Source organism: Pristiophorus japonicus, chromosome 17, assembly GCF_044704955.1.
Source record: "Pristiophorus japonicus isolate sPriJap1 chromosome 17, sPriJap1.hap1, whole genome shotgun sequence".
NCBI lineage: Eukaryota > Metazoa > Chordata > Chondrichthyes > Pristiophoridae > Pristiophorus > Pristiophorus japonicus.
Window position 1 is genome coordinate 102,398,372 of NC_091993.1, and position 17,704 is coordinate 102,416,075.

General features: G+C 43.0%; 1 protein-coding gene across 2 annotated transcripts in view; it reads left to right on the forward strand.

Annotated features, from left to right (window-relative positions):
• Window positions 1-17,704, forward strand: part of LOC139228246 (copine-8-like) — a 781,549-nt gene that overhangs the window by 379,897 nt on the left and 383,948 nt on the right. For both annotated transcript variants that reach the window (XM_070859423.1, XM_070859422.1), the window contains exon 7: window positions 16,923-16,986. In XM_070859423.1, the coding sequence (XP_070715524.1) occupies window positions 16,923-16,986 (64 nt within the window). The remainder of the gene's footprint in view (window positions 1-16,922; window positions 16,987-17,704) is intronic.

Sequence of the window (17,704 nt, forward strand, 5' to 3'; positions counted from 1 at the left end):
ATGAGATCAGGATTTGGCCATTCAACCCCTCGAGCCTGTTCTGCCTGTCAATTAGATCATGACAGAAATGCATCTCAACTCCATTTACCCGCCTTTGACCCATATCCCTTGAGACTGTTATCAAATAAAAATCTGTCAATTTCAGTCTTGAAAATTTAAATTGGCCCAGCATCCACAGCCTCTTGGGGATGACAATTCTACATTCCACAACCTTTTGTGTGAATAAGGGCTTTCTGATTTTACTTTGGAATAACCTAACTCTGATTTTAAGATTTGTACCCCCTTGTTCTGGAATCGCCCATCAGAGGGAATACCTAACATAAGAACATAACATAAGAATTAGGAACAGGAGTAGGCCATCTAGCCCCACGAGTCTGCTCCGCCATTCAACAAGATCATGACTGATCTGGCTGTGGACTCAGATCCACTTACCCGCCCGCTCCACGTAACCCTTAATTCCCTTATTGGTTAAAAATCTATCTATCTGTGACTAGAATATATTCAATGAGCTAGCCTCAACTGCTTCCTTGGGCAGAGAATTCCACAGATTCACAACCCTCTGGGAGAAGAAATTCCTTCTCAACTCGGTTTTAAATTGGCTCCCCCGTATTTTGAGGCTGTACCCCCTAGTCCCCGACCAGTGGAAACAACCTCTCTGCCTCGATCTTGTCTATCCCTTTCATTATTTTTAATGTTTCTATAAGATCACCCCTCATCCTTCTGAACTCCAACGAGTAAAGACCCAGTCTACTCAATCTATCATCATAAGGTAACCCCCTCATCTCCGGAATCAGCCGAGTGAATCGTCTCTGTACCCCCTCCAAGGCTAGTATATCCTTCTTTAAGTAAGGTGACCAAAACTGCATGCAGTACTCCAGGTGCAGCCTCACTTATACCCTATACAGTTGCAGAAGGACCTCCCTGCTTTTTACTCCATCCCTCTTGCAATGAAGGCCAACATTCCATTTGCCTTCCTGATTAACTGCTGCACCTGCAAACTAACTTTTTGGGATTCATGCACAAGGACTCAAAAGAGTTTCATGCACAAGGACCCCCAGGTCCCTCTGCACCGCAGCATGTTGTAATTTCTTCCCATTCAAATAATATTCCCTTTTATGGTTTTTTTCCCAAGGTGGATGACCTCACACTTTCCAACATTGTATTCCATCTGCCAAACCTTAGCCCATTCGCTTAACCTATCTAAATCTCTTTGCAGCCTCTCTGTCTCCTCTACACAACCCGCTTTCCCACTAATCTTTGTGTCATCTGCAAATTTTGTTACACTACACTCTGTCTCCTCTTCCAGGTCGTCTATGTATATTGTAAACAGTTGTGGTCCCAGCACCGATCCCTGTGGCACACCACTAACCACCGATTTCCAACCCGAAAAGGACCCATTTATCCCGACTCTCTGCTTTCTGTTCGCCAGCCAATTCTCTATCCATGCTAATACATTTCCTCTGACTCCGCGTACCTTTATCTTCTGCAGTAACCTTTTGTGTGACACCTTATCGAATACCTTTTGGAAATCTAAATACACCACATCCATCGGTACACCTCTATCCACCATGCTCGTTATATCCTCAAAGAATTCCAGTAAATTAGTTAAACATGATTTCCCCTTCATGAATCCATGCTGTGTCTACTTGATTGCACTATTCCTATCTAGATATCCCGCTATTTCTTCCTTAATGATAGTTTCAAGCATTTTCCCCACTACACATGTTAAACTAACCGGCCTATAGTTACCTGCCTTTTGTCTGCCCCCTTTTTTAAACAGAGGCGTTACATTAGCTGCTTTCCAATCCGCTGGTACTTCCCCAGAGTCCAGAGAATTTTGATAGATTATAACGAATGCATCTGCTATAACTTCCGCCATCTCTTTTAATACCCTGGGATGCATTTCATCAGGACCAGGGGACTTGTCTACCTTGAGTCCCATTAGCCTGTCCAGCACTACCCCCCTAGTGATAGTGATTGTCTCAAGGTCCTCCCTTCCCACATTCCTGTGACCAGCAATTTTTGGCATGGTTTTTGTGTCTTCCACTGTGAAGACCGAAGCAAAATAATTGTTTAAGGTCTCAGCCATTTCCACATTTCCCATTATTAAATCCCCCTTCTCATCTTCTAAGGGACCAACATTTACTTTAGTCAATTTTTTCCGTTTTATATATCGATAAAAGCTTTTACTATCCGTTTTTATGTTTTGCGCATGTTTACCTTCGTAATCTATCTTTCCTTTCTGTATTGCTTTCTTACAGGCGAACAATTTGGTTTACGAAAAGAATCTTCATTTTTTGCATGTGAACAGCCAGCAACTGCAAATAAGCACACTTCTTAACCCAGGTCAATAGGATTAAAAGGCTCCACCTGACATGGGGTTGAGCAGTCTGGAACCTACTTCCTAAAGAATGTGGGCCCTCCGCATGAAATTGCTCCTAATTTGGCATTCAGTTGTCCATTTCCCTCTGTAAGCTCACAAAGGTGGTTGGGGTGGGAGATGGAATATTTCACACTAATGCAATAGAGGATGCTTTTCTGCAGTTAAGATATTTTGCTGAGGCAGAGTCTAGTGAGCTGTACTCTGCATCTAATCATGCTCTGCTTGACCTGGGATGCTTAAAACCAATACAGGATGGGGGATTATCCCCCTCAATTGGATGGGATTGCAGCAGAGGATGTCAGAAAATTCGAGTGGTGATGCCGACTGTAATCTCGCTCCCCTCCCCCAATCTGTGATTTCCTTTCTCCCATCAGGATTGTAGTGGCTGCTACTTCCCTGTCTGTCGCATAAATATAGTGCGCTGGTCCCCAGCGGCAATCCCTCTGGTCCTCCCTACTTACAGCCTCCTCTCCCTCCACTTGGCCCCACTGCAGCACCACCAGAGTTTGCTCGATTGCATCGGTAGGTTCCCTCGTGAAGACCTGACTGAGGAAAATGGGTTGGGGATGGGGAGAATACAGAGGTGTGGGTGGAAATTTCTATACCACCAGAGCTCCACCCCAAGAGGAGAAAATGTTCGACTACTTAGCATTAAGATTCATCTCCTTTTAATAAGCATACAAAAAAAGCATATTAGTTGATTACCTATGTGTTACACAAGAGCCAGTGTAGCTTTCAGATGAAGTGACGTCAGAGGGTGGGGAATAATTGGTCCATGGTGTGCAGATGTAATTCAGTTCCTATTTTAAACCCGGAGTTAAACTTCTGACCCCATATATTTCCATTTAAATCCCTACATGGCCTCACGCCTCCCTATCTCTGTAATTTCCTCCAGCCCCACAACCCCCCGAGATGTCTGCGCTCCTCTAATTCTGCCCTCTGATTATAATCGCCCAACCATTGGTAACCGTGCCTTCTGTTGCCTCGGCCCTAAGTTCTGGATTTCCCTGCCTAAACCTCTCCGCCTTTCTACTTCTCTTTCCTCCTTCAAGACGCTCCTTAAAACCGACCTCTTTGACCAAGCTTTTGGTCACCTGCCCAAATTTCTTCTTCTGTGGCTTGCTGTCATAATTTCTTTGTCTCATAATACTCCTGTGAAGCACCTTGGGACGTTTCACTATGTTAAAGGCACTATATAAGTACAAGTTGTTGTTGTTATAAATTCCAATGTCCACATTTATAATGAAAACGTCTAAACTTGTCATTGTGTAATTACATCCTCCTGCCAGTGGTGGCACTGCAGTACAGGAAATGTGAGAGATGTAAGAAATCCTGGGATTCCTGCTCCACTACCAGAAAGAACTATGCCAGAGCCGGATTCCTGGCAACAAATGACTATCGATATAGGCCCCAGATCAAATCTCAAGGACGGTGTCAACTCCATAGCTGGGCTGAGCACTCGTGCCTGTACCGGCACATCAAAGGTGCCTGTTCTGTTGTTCCAGTTGAACTCAGAGTAGAACCTAGAGTCACTGACAGGAGGGCCTGGAGGCCTGGGAAGGGTGAAACAAATAATGCAGGAAATTTTTCTTCCGCTCCTCAACAAGCAAACTGGAATGTTTTTGAAAGTAATTGACTCTCCTCTGGATTGATTATCTTGCTCTTGGGTACTCTTGTGGCCTTCCTTAGGGCCAAAACAGAACTCTTTACCATTTCTCCGCTCGTGTGCATTCCATGGACAGCATTATGGCTGGACTTCCCGGGCTATTCTGGAAACTTCCCAGACACGTCCCCAAAACAGTCTGAGATGTGTGAGCATGGGAGGAGGGTGTGCCAGTTCCAGCCCCAACCTAAATTTGGGCTGCTTTTCCTACGGATCGGAAACCTAGTGGATTGAAGTTCCACTTCAACTTGTGGGTCCCCTAATCACAGCAGTCGATCCCCTCACTTTGACCACTTGCAGGGTGCCAAAACTGTGGGCCAAATGCAGTCATTTAAGTTTGGATTTGGATGATACAAGTCACCTGAATTTCTGATTGCATACTGCTAATTACCACTCAGGTGAACAGATGCAAATGTTCATACAGACAGGGGGGCCCTGCCATTAATGGTCTCCTGCAAGCTACCAGCAGTTGCACAACAATGGCCTAGATTGACGAGTTCTAAAGCACCACTTATCTTGTACGTACAGCACTGAGAAACTGCATCTTAATACACCTGTTACTGGATAGTTGTGAATAATCATATAACTTTGTCGTTCTGCAATTATGTTATCCTCAATGTTTAACAATAAAGGTATGTTTGACACTAATACTTAGAATCCAGAATGGTAGAAAATTGAAGTATTTTAGTTCAGTTGGATAAACCATAATCCCAGATTCTCAGACAGATTACAGTTCCATTGTTTTTTTAATCAGATATGAATGTGCATGTACATGCTATTGAAAAAGTCAGTGGTGAAAACTGAACTACTTGTAAACATTTTTGGCTCATTTTATAAAACTGCAGGGTGCACATGGCTTTCTTGTCTACTGGTATTTAAAAATATTTTGTTCTGAGTGGCACAGAAGCGCAGCATGGTGGGATCCCCAGTGCATGTGCCTCAGAGTGGTAAAAAGTGCATTGGCACCTGCCGTCTACCATGCAATTATTTACCAAACTCCGCCTTGCCATTGGCGATTGTTGCGCTGGGAGTTATTGAAAATCATTGAGTGAGTCATCCACACTCGCTCTTGCAGCTTTTTCAGATGCTGGTTACTCTGAGCTGTGAGCAGGTTGTCTGCCCACTCTCTCAGTGGGATTCGGTGTATGTTGTGAAGGCAAAAAGCAATAGGCCCGTCTCTCCCTTACTCCCACCAATTTTTGGTGCATTTGTCAAAAAGTAAACCATTACACAACCACAATATTTATTTGCTTTTAAAGGACTATGCAATTAACAGCAACAAGTACAACTTATTAAAAAAAAAGTGCCACACAAACTATAAACTTATTTCAAATAAAACCATTAAAAAAAATCCAAGTTGGTGATACTTTCTGTGGTCCTATGTTCAAAATGGTGCCGATTTGCTGGGCCAGATGGCTTTTTAATGCTCCTACTCAATCCTACTTTTTAAAATAGTTTTTCAAGTTGCAGACTGTAGCGCACAAAAAAGAAGTGCCGAAGGGATTGAAACAAAACGTAGATTTGTGGCATTCAGATCATTAAACTATTTTAATGTTAATGAGAGGTGATCTCATTGAAACATGCAAGACTCTGAAGGGGATTGACAGGGTAGATGCTGAGAGGTTGTTTCCCCTGGCTAGAACTAGGGGACACAGTCTTAGGAAAAGGGGGTAGGACATTTAAGACAGGGATGAGGAATTTCTTCACTCAGAGGGTTATAAATCTTTGGAATTCTCTGCCCCAGAGGGCTGTGGATGCTGAATCTCTGAGTATATTCAAGGCTGTGATTGATAGATTTTTCGAGTCTAGGGAAATCAAGGGCTACGGAGATCGGAGGGAAAGTGTTGAGGTCGATGATTAGCCATGATCTATTGAATGGCGGAGCAGGCTCGAGGGGCCATATGGCCTACTCCTGCTTCTAATTCTTATGTTCTTATGAGACCTTGCTGGATACTTGACTGAATCATCATAAAGGCAATGCAAATGGCATTTATCAAATGATGGACTTGAGGTCATCACAAGCACACAGTTTTGATTGAAATTTAATTCATAGATGTGATTGTGAATCTGTATTAAATATTGAGGTCTGTTTTCGTGGGTTAGATTCCACGTCGGGTGCCACTACTGTGTTAATACAAGTACAGTTTCCACCACTTATACCGTCCTCGCTTATCATGGGCAGCCGCCTATATTGGGCAAATTGCACTAACCATTTGCCAGTACCACAGGAGTCAATTACAAAGATGCCGCTTATAATACAGTAAACCCACCAGCTATTTTGTTCAGTTCAATAAATACTTCACATCCCTATGAGAAACTAAATTATGATTCACCCAATGTGATAATCTTCTGTACTTACGGATTTAAAAGCTCTACTGAATTCAGGAAACCACAAACGGCTTCAATCAGCTGTTTGCACCTCATTAAAGTGCGATACCATTAGTTGCATCAGAATCTCTATGCTGTTAACAATTAAGGGATGCAGTTTAAATGTTTCCACTACATGCAGAAACCTAACTGATCGCCAGATGAGGTTTTCAGTGTAGATGTTCTGTTAGTTACTTTTAATCATGGCATGCTTTTGATCGCTATAACCTAGTATGGTTTTACCATCCAATGTGTATCATGTTCTCGCTTACTGCTGCTTATAGTGATGCCTGGTCCCAGTCAACGCTCCCTTTAAGCCGTGCGGCCGTGCAGCGCTCCAGGGAACCCGCGCAGGCAGCTTGCCAGCTTTTTAATACAAAAACTGGGGCATGCGTGGTACTTTGAATGACCCGAACAACCCCTTAAAGGGGCCACGTGGCTCCAAAAAAAAAGAGGGAACATTGGTCTCAATGTTTGGAGATGGAGCATTCAGCCTTGGATTCAGAGGTTTTAAGAGCTAACTATTTGGCTCACCAAAGTGAGCCATAAAGTTCTGGTCTGGAGTTTCTTTATTGTCATTGTTGCAAATTTTAAACTGCAAAGGAAACCCCTTTGATTTTACTTTTCTTAAAGTTTGTAGTATTCCACGGGGTAAGCATTTTAAAAATTGCTTGACACAGAAATTAGCCTGAAGCAAGGTATGTTGTTTTTATGTTTATAATGTTGCTAATAATCCAGCCTTAAATCATCATCATAGGTGATCCTTCGAATGAGGATGACTTGCTTCCACATAAGCCCTGACCTGCGGAACCTTAAATAATAAAGAAATAACAACTTGATTTATTATAGTTGAAAACAACTTTCCATTTAGGGCAGTATGCCGCAACACAATTCCAAAGTTTCCGACTTTCCTATTCCATCTGGGAATCTATTCCATGTACTGGGAAGAATGTCCCAATATCACTTCTAAATTTGCCTTGTCATAGTTTGAACATGTGTCCTCTTGTCACATTCTCAAAATTTATTTTGATGTAGTACAGGTTGAACCTCTCTTATCCGGGACTCCCTTATCCGGCACCACCCCTCATCCGGGACCATTCCTGGCCGCCGGGTGGCACATGTGCAGAACGCAACCTGTCAAAATCCTACTCACCAATATAACCTTTCTCCTCGATCAGCTGTCTCCTTCTCCTCGCCCTGCTAGAACTCCTGCAGCCACAGTCCTCGGCCGGCCGCTCCTCCTCACAGCGCTATCTCCGGGTCTCGGGCCGACTCTTTGGGGCCTGCTGGCTCTCCGGGACCCGCCGACTCGCTGGGGCCCACCAGCCCGCCATTTCTTTTGGACCCGTTGGCTCTTCGAGGCCCGCCAGCTCTTTGAGGCTCCCTGCACACTGATTGGCTGACTGCCAGTCGATCCAGCCAATCAGCACACACACATACTTACCCCAGCAACAGCACTTAAAGGCGCAGCCCACCGGTAAAATAATGGGACTAAAGACGGATAAGACCGCTGGACCTGATGGCTTACATCCTTGGGTCTTAAAAGAAGTGGCTGCAAAGATAGTGGATGCATTGGTTGTAATCTACCAATTGTAAATTCCCTGGATTCTGGGGTGGTCCCAGCGATTGGAAAATCGCAAATGTAACGCCCCTATTTAAAAAAGGAGGCAGACAAAAAGGAAACGATATACCAGTTAGCCTAACATCTGTCGTTGGGAAAATGCTGGAGTCCATTATTAAGGAAGCAGTAGCAGGACATTTGGAAAAGCATAAGACAATTAAGCAGAATCAGCATGGTTTTATGAAAGGGAAATCATGTTTGACAAATTTGCTGGAGTTCTTTGAGGATGTAACGAGCAGAGTGGATAAGGCGATGTGGTGTATTTGGATTTCCAGAAGGCATTTGATAAGGTACCACATAAAAGGTTACTGCATAAGATAAAAGTTCACGGGGTTGGAGATAATATATTAGCATGGATAGAGGATTGGCTAACTAACAGAAAATGGGTCATTTTCCGGTTGGCGAACAGTAACTAGTGGGGTGCCACAGGGATCGGTGCTGGGGCCTCAACTATTTACAATCTATATCAATGACTTGGATGAAGGGACCGAGTGTGTAAGGGGGAGATGGGAAGGCTTCCTCTCCCATGAGCAGGCCCACTGATATAGAGGGTCGACGCTTGCCCCAGCCCACGTAGCAATTCTCGAAGTTAGCAGACAGAGACGGATGGCAAAGTATAACGATCTTTATTACGAACGTCCGGGAACAACCCGCATCACAGCCGCCTGTGAGTGGGGATGCTCCCCGAACAGCACAATCATACAACTTTTATACATTTCAAAAACCCCTCTGTTCCCGGACAAGACCTCCCTAGATCTCTAATTGGACTACCTTATCAGCGCTACTTCCCTAATTGGACTACCTTATCAGTACTACTCCGGATTGACAGGTCATGAGCTCTGACTGACAGGCCATGATCTCTTGACCATCTTAGACCGTTCCCAGAATGGTATCATTACGTTGGGATTTGTTATACATTTCCTTTGGTGCCATGAAGTCTCTCTGGTCTCTTCTCACCGCCTTATCAGCGGTCTGTTTAGGTTCTCTCCTATTGACATTCCATGTTGGAATACTATCTGGTATCCCAACCCATAACAGTACCTTCTGGAGCCTTGGAGCTGGAATGTACAAGGCGTGAGAAGAAAAGCCTTTACCTCCTTATGCAGGAACCAGCACTTTAACCCTTGTCCCGCTGGTACCCCTAATGCCAAACTGAGAAAAAAGGCAGCTATTCCAGAGCTAAAGACAACACAAACAAGAGCCATTATTACATGTTGATCAGTTCAGTCACTGTCTGCTACCTCTTCGCCCTTTGCAGGATGCAAAAGACTCAAATGTTAGAATGCTCCACTGCCACAGGAGGACATTTTGAAAGCTTGATCATTTGACACCATCTCAGCAGGGTTTACTCAATGCGGCCTATCTTCAATTGTGTTGAAAGTACAGCATCAAGCTAATCTATACATCAATAAAGACAATAGCCAATAAAGCTATATAAAGCTACTTGACCAAAACAAGAGAATACAAGTGAGAGGTAATTGTGGTCAAAATATAAAGTGCTGTTGTCATCCAGCACCTTCAGTACTGTGTCCTGTTATGGTCACTGAGAAAAAAGGCAGCTATTCCAGGGCGAAAGACAGCACAAAGAAGAGTCACAAGGCTGACCCAAGTATCAGTGATCTGAATTATGAGGAAATGGTGCACAAACTCATGTTTTCCAGGCTAGAATGGAGACATCTAAGAAGTGACCTTATAGACATATATAGTTAATTAAAGGAATGTAAAAGGCTAATCGGAATACAGGTTGAATCTCCCTTATCCGGCGCCCTAGGGGCCTGGCATGTCCCAAACAAGGGGTTTCGCTAGATGAGGGGAGGTCATGTGTTTAAGAACATAAGAAATAGGAACAGGAGTAGGCCACCTGGCCCCTCGAGCCTGCTCCGCCATTCAATAAGATCATGGCTGATCTGATCAGGGACTCAGCTCCACTTCCCTGCCCGCTCCCTATAACCCTTTATTCTCTTATCGCTCAAAAATCTGTCTATCTCTGCCTTAAATATATTCAATGACCCAGCCTCCACAGCTCTCTGGGGCAGAGAATTCCATAGGTTTACAACCCTCTGAGAGAAGAAATTCCTTCTCATCTCAGTTTTAAATGGGCGGACCCTTATTCTATGTTCCTTAGTTTTAGTTTCCCCCATGAGTGGAAATATCCTCTCTGAATCCACCTTGTCGAGCTCCCACATTATCTTATATGTTTCAATAAAATCACCTCTCATTCTTCTGAACTCCAATGAATATAGGCTCAACCTACTCAACCTCTGTTCATAAGTCACTCCCCTCATCTCCAGAATCAACTTCTCTGAACAGCCTCAAATGCAAGTATATCCTTCCTTAAATACGGAGATCAAAACTGCACACAGTACTCCAGGTGTAGCCTCACCAATAACCTGTACTGTTGTAGCAGGACTTCTCTGCTTTTATATTAAATTTAATTAAATTAAATTAAAAACCAATGCGTATAAGGTGGCCAAGGTTAGTGGGAAACTAGAAGATTGGGAAAATTTTAAACGACAGCAAAGAATGACTAAGAAAGCAATAAAGAAAGGAAAGATAGATTACGAAAGTAAACTTGCGCAAAACATAAAAACAGATCGTAAAAGCTTTTACCGATATATAAAACGGAAAAGAGTGATTAAAGTAAATGTTGGTCCCTTAGAAGATGAGAAGGGGGATTTAATAATGGGAAATGTGGAAATGGCTGAGACCGTAAACAATTATTTTGCTTCGGTCTTCACAGTGGAAGACACAAAAATCATGCCAAAATTTGCTGGTCACGGGAATGTGGTAAGGGAGGACCTTGAGACAATCACTATCACCAGGGGGGGATAGTGCTGGACAGGCTAATGGGACTCAAATTAGACAAGTCCCCTGGTCCTGATGCAATGCATCCCAGAGTATTAAAAGAGATGGCGGAAGTTATAGCAGATGCATTCATTATAATCTACCAAAATTCTCTGGACTCTGGGGAGGTACCAGCGGATTGGAAAGCAGCTAATGTAACATCTCTGTTTAAAAAAGGGGGCAGACAAAAGGAAGGTAATTATAGGCCAGTTAGTTTAACATCTGTAGTGTGGAAAATGCTTGAAGCTATCATTAAGGAAGAAATAGCGGGACATCTAGATAGGAATAGTGCAATCAAGCAGACGCAACATGGATTCATGAAGGGGAAATCATGTTTAACTAATTTACTGGAATTCTTTGAGGATATAACGAGCATGGTGGATAGAGGTGTACCGATGGATGTGATGTATTTAGATTTCCAAAAGGCATTCGATAAGATGCCACACAAAAGGTTACTGCAGAAGATAAAGGTACGCGGAGTCAGAGGAAATGTATTAGCATGGATAGAGAATTGGCTGGATAACAGAAAGCAGAGAGTCGGGATAAATGGGTCCTTTTCGGGTTGGATATCGGTGGTTAGTGGTGTGCCACAGGGATCGGTGCTGGGACCACAACTGTTTACAATATAAATAGCTGACCTGGAAGAGGGGAGAGAGTGTAGTGTAACAAAATTTGCAGATGACCGCAAAGATTAGTGGGAAACCGGGTTGTGTAGAGGACACAGAGAGGCTACAAAGAGATTTAGATAGGTTACTTTGTACATTAATGATTTAGACGGGGGGATTAAATGTAGTATCTCCAAATTTGCGGATGACACTAAGTTGGGTGGCAGTGTGAGCTGCGAGGAGGATCTATGAGGCTGCAGAGTGACTTGGATAGGTTAGGTGAGTGGGCAAATGCATGGCAGATGAAGTATAATGTGGATAAATGTGAGGTTATCCACTTTGGTGGTAAAAACAGAGAGACAGACTATTATCTGAATGGTGACAGATTAGGAAAAGGGGAGGTGCAATGAGACCTGGGTGTCATGGTACATCAGTCATTGAAGGTTGGCATGCAGGTACAGCAGGCGGTTAAGAAAGCAAATGGCATGTTGGCCTTCATAGCGAGGGGATTTGAGTACAGGGGCAGGGAGGTGTTGTTACAGTTGTACAGGGCTTTGGTGAGGCCACACCTGGAGTATTGTGTACAGTTTTGGTCTCCTAACTTGAGGAAGGACATTCTTGCTATTGAGGGAGTGCAGCGAAGGTTCACCAGACTGATTCCGGGATGGCGGGACTGACATATCAAGAAAGACTGGATCAACTGGGCTTGTATTCACTGGAGTTCAGAAGAATGAGAGGGGACCTCATAGAAACGTTTAAAATTCTGACGGGGTTTAGACAGGTTAAATGCAGGAAGAATGTTCCCAATGTTGGGGAAGTCCAGAACCAGGGGTCACAGTCTAAGGATAAGGGATAAGCCATTTAGGACCGAGATGAGGAGAAACTTCTTCAACCAGAGAGTGGTGAACCTGTGGAATTCTCTACCACAGAAAGTTGTTGAAGCCAATTCACTAAATATATTCAAAAAGGAGTTATATGAAGTCCTTACTACTAGGGGGATCAAGGGGTATGGCGAGAAAGCAGGAATGGGGTACTGAAGTTGCATGTTCAGCCATGAACTCATTGAATGGCGGTGCAGGCTCGAAGGACTGAATGGCCTACTCCTGCACCTATTTTCTATGTTTCTATATTCTATCCCCCTTGCAATAAAGGCCAACATTCCATTTGCCTTCCTGATTACTTGCTTTACTTGCATGCTAACTTTTGTGTTTCATGCACAAGGACCTGAGGTCCGCCCTCATCTAGTGAAGCACTTGGCAATTTTTCTCCATTTAAATTATAATTTGCTTTTCTATTTTTTCTGCCAAAGTGGATAACCTCACATTTTCCTACATTTTCCTCCAGCTGCCAAATATTTGCCCATTCACTTAGCCTGTCTGTATCCCTTTGCAGATTTGTTGTGTTCTCCTCACAATTTGCTTTCCCACCCATCTTTGTATCATCAGCAAACTTGGCTATATTACACTCGGTCCCTTCATCTAAGTCATTGATATAGATTGTAAATAGTTGAGACCCCCGCACTGATCCCTGTGGCACCCCACTAGTCACTGTTTACCAACTGGAAAACGACCCATTTATCCCGACTCTCTGTTTTCTGTTAGTTAGCCAATCCTCAACCCATGCTAATATATTACCTTTCAATGATGACCATTCAATGGCTGCTGACATCAGTTCACATATGGGTGACTGATGTATGCCATGTAGCTGCATGATATGTAATTCTGTCACAAAGTTACTAAGATGTCCTCTCTCTCCTTCCCCCAACTCCAGCTGCTTGGCCACTCCCGACACTTCTGATGCAGCCACCTCTGCCGTTGTCAGGGTTGCCAGTGATGGTGTTCCACCGCCAGTTCTCTCCCTCTCCCTCTTATTGTGGGCTCTATTTGCCCGCAAAGAGGGAAAGAAGAGAAGGTTGAGTTAGAGTGATGGAATGAGTGTAAGGAATGAATGGTTTACATCTGTAGAGGGTGACTATTATGGAATGGAATTGCAATTCCAAGTTTGCAGGCTTCTTTGTGGTTTGCAAATCGCAACGATTTTCTCCAGACATTGATTTCTGAAAACTGCTCCATATAGATTAAATTAGGACAGCAGTGAATGATATGCCTTCAACAAACTACGACCCACTTTGACCAGATAAAAGGTTATTATGATAATCTTAACGCGCTTATTTTACTGGCTACAATTTATCACGATAGCAAGAAACAATTCTCATACGTTTCATAAATCATGATCTATCATTACGTCACTTGGTGATTTGAAACTGACTCAATCTATTACTTTTTCACTGAGGCAGAGGGAATAAGAATTTACTGGGTTTCGATTCATAAGATGCCATTTCTGTGGGGAAACATCTCCAGAATGGCAAGATTTTACAAATGTGTTCAATTAAGTGAGTATTAGTTCTGAAAGCTCATATGTAATAGCAAATGCCATTGTGGGATGACAATAGATCCAGGGATGGGATTTCAGCTCGGAATTGACGAGATTCTCTTCATTGGTGAGCAATGATCCAAAGGTCTAATAAAGCACTGTTTAATACAATGTCCCCCAAATCCCTGGTTTGGGGGAGGGTAGAAGACAGCATTGTGTGCGGACAGGAATTTGGGTTGGACCATCGATCGGTCTGGTTTCCACCCCAAAAGCACCATATCAAATAATTTGGTCGGGTTTCAGGACGGGCTGAATAGCAGTGGCAGAGATATGTAAATAATGGGGTTAGGATGGGATGGCATTATCTGCTGCCTTCCCATTGGGTGACTGCTGCCTTCCCGTGTACCATTCTGTAGAGCAGGTGCAGTTACCAGGACCTGCTCATCAAGGAGTAAGTCGTTGTTTAAAGGGAAGGTGGGATTACTGTTCCAGATTATTGGTGAAATGGGCAAAAGGCAGGATTTTAATTTCACGCTCACCCGTTCCCGCCAGACGGGGTGGGTTAAAATCATCTCCCTGTCGTTTACTGGAGCCAAACCTTCAGAAATCAAAAACAAAGACTGTTCCACTAGTGGCTGCAAAGGTGATGCCAGCCTTAAGTTTCGACAGCACTGGAGCATGCCAAGTCATCATGCAATAAAAAGCATTGTTTACCAGCAGAACTCTTTCAGCACTTTCCCCATGGAAAGGTAGCAGAAACAAGATAAGACGGCACAGAGCGAGTGGAAAAGACAATCGGGCGCGGTATAGAAAGGGCTACCATTTCGCTGTCGCCCCTTGTTTGCCCAGCGGGACCACTTTCTTTGAGTGGACACATTCCAGTTGTCTGAGGCCTGAGAGCTTCTTCCTCATTTGCTCTGTGAATGTGACAAGACAGCAGTGACTAACTCCCACCACCTCTACACTGGCATTCCTGACATCGCCTCTGATAAGCGGGAATATTCAGCCTGAAGAAGACTCTTTTGCTGCAACTTCTGCAGCTTCATCTCACGAGCACCCTCCTCAAATAGGGCACTTTGTTTACTGCCCTCCATTGTTCAAGTCCAATTTCTGATTTTCTGTCTGTAATGTATTTGCTTATTGGGTTCTTTGCTTAAAAATTTATAGCAACATATTGCTATTAAGAACCAGTCGGTTTATTGGCAAAGTTTAACAATCGCACTACATATTACCAGTTCATCCACCGTGCTCACAACCATCTGCCTCATCGTAGACACCCTGAACCCAATTGGCTGGGGTTTTATTGAGTCTTGTGAACATCACTTGACTGGCTAAGCCACTCACAACTCAACAGCTCTACCAGCCTGTGAGCATACTCACAGGTGCATACATTACACTGCCCTTCAATACTGCTCCCCTTTTGAATGTGAGCAGCAGCCCTTTAAAAGCTGCTACACTTTGCCAAACATCCACCCCTTCCCTCAAAATCAATGAGCTCACTGCATGTGGGACAATCTCACAGGGAACATATTTAAATGACATAAATGAGCTGACCTCTCAGAATCACTCAAGACCTGCTCACCAGCTATGCTGGGACCATAATGTTTACCCTTAAATGCCATCTTTTACCTGAACATCTCTAACACTGGTATCGTCTGGATATTGTTTGAACCATGACATTGTCTGAATGGGTGAAAATTTTAGAAACAGTACATACTGGGCAGTTTTGATTGAGTTGTTTTGATATCACCCCCTGTACATGCATAGCTCAGTGCAATCGTATTTGTGAATTTCCTGGGCTGGAAAAGCTTCTTTTAAATTTGACACAAAAGAAAAATAGTTCAGAGCCATCTTAGACATGAGTTCCATTATGTTCCTGCTATGATATTTATCAACCCATTTGTTCATCAGAGACATAATTTGATAGCTCTACCACAGTTGTTACTGTTAGTAATGTTCAGATCTCAGCTATGTAGCAGAGATGGGAGAATAGTAAGCAATATCCAGTGTCAGTGCAGATGCATTATGTGTTTAAACTTCAAAGGGAGTAAGAGAAAACTGGCTAGCTGATGAGATACTTCAGTATTAACTATCACGTTGTTACAACCTTAATTCAGCTGTCAACTGGGTATTTGGAATCTGCTGCAGATTGTGGTGAACACAATGTCCTCTATTTACCACATGCAGCAAAATCATAAATGTGTGGTTTATATTTCTGTTTCTGATTTCAGTATCGGTACTGTCGTACGTAAAATAAATCTTCTGCTCATAAGGGTTAACAAGTGAAATATGTTCTGATGGATTGACGTCACTTGCCAATTAACATGAAGCCACTGCACAAAATATTCTGTTGTGCAAAATATGACTTGACACTAACTTTCACTAGTTCATCGACTGGAGGTATGAACACAGGCAGCGTAGTGACAAGAAATAGCAATCTGCTCCAGGCAAAGGGATTCTGAGATGCACATGTTGAGAACTGGAAAATTTCTGCATTGCAGTCAAATTATGCTAAACCTGGCCCATCAATATATCATTATTGTCTCTGAGAACCAGAAAAAAATTGCGATTATTTTCCATCATCATCATCATCATCATCATCATCATCCATCTTCTTAATAAATGTGTGAAGGTAGTTCTAAATGCTCGTACTAGAGCAATGCTCCAACAAAATTAATTTTGAGACCTCAACAAAAGGGAAATTAAACAAACTGAATAATTCATGTCATGCAGAAATTTTCTGTGGAAAATAAGGGTTTTCCATAAGAAATGATATTGTGATATTTTCATTCATTTGCAAATTTTAGCGAAGATGTCGATGAAAGCATATTCCCTGTAGCAGGAAACTGCCTTTTATTCTCTCAACTACTTTTCTTTAACTAAAAGTTACAAATGGAGGAAATCATACCCCAAATACATTCTGTTCCTTGTAAGTTAATTTGTTTCACTTCATTCTGAACATTTGTTGTACTTTGTTGTTTACATCTGCTAAGCATTTGAAAACAATTGACAAATAGAAAATAAAATACACCAGATTTTTATGTATCTTTCATTATCTGTTCTCAGCGGAATCCCAGGGAAGAAATGTGGGGCAGTCATACTGTCAGCTGAAGAACTTGGCAATTGTCGGGTAAGTGAAAACTTTCATTATCACAAAGGGATATAGGTTTGAAAAATGCCTCCGGGATGCCGTAAATCTATTATTTCTGTACGTAATGTCACGCATTTTGGTATTTCTAAAACAATAGGGCTTCTTTTTAACTGTCGGCTGTCCTTTTCTCACCTGAAAAACGGGTGGCCGCCAGTTGAAAATTGGAGGGGAGGCACCTTGGCCACCCAATTGATGCTCAAGGCCACCCAATTGATGTAACTTCCAGCCGGGCTTGTAAATGGGCAAGCTTGCATGCCTGTCTGTTTTGAGTGCGGGGCTGCTTAAGTATGCAAGTAGGGGTCCTATGCTTGTTGAAAGGCCCCGTTTACAATTTTCAGGTACAAATGGCCATGCACATCATGCTATTTATAGCAGGCTATCAACGGCCTAACCAGTGGCCCATGTGGTCATTCAAGAAAAGCCCAGATTTTTTTTTGAGGGGATGGGGAGGCGGAGAGGTGAGAGAATTATTGTGTGGCCAGGAGGAGTAGGAATACTTTTTTCATTAATAGTTTTTTTAATCAATGCAAACCAGCCATCTTTTTGAAGCAGTGACATTACTTTTCCAATGAACCATTTGCTAAGTTCAAACTGATTGTCTTTATAGCGTTAAGTGAGGGTGAGTGGTCGTTTGATGAAAGTAAAAACATGGAGTCCACAACACACAAGTAGGTACAGAAACCCATTGTGCAGCTCA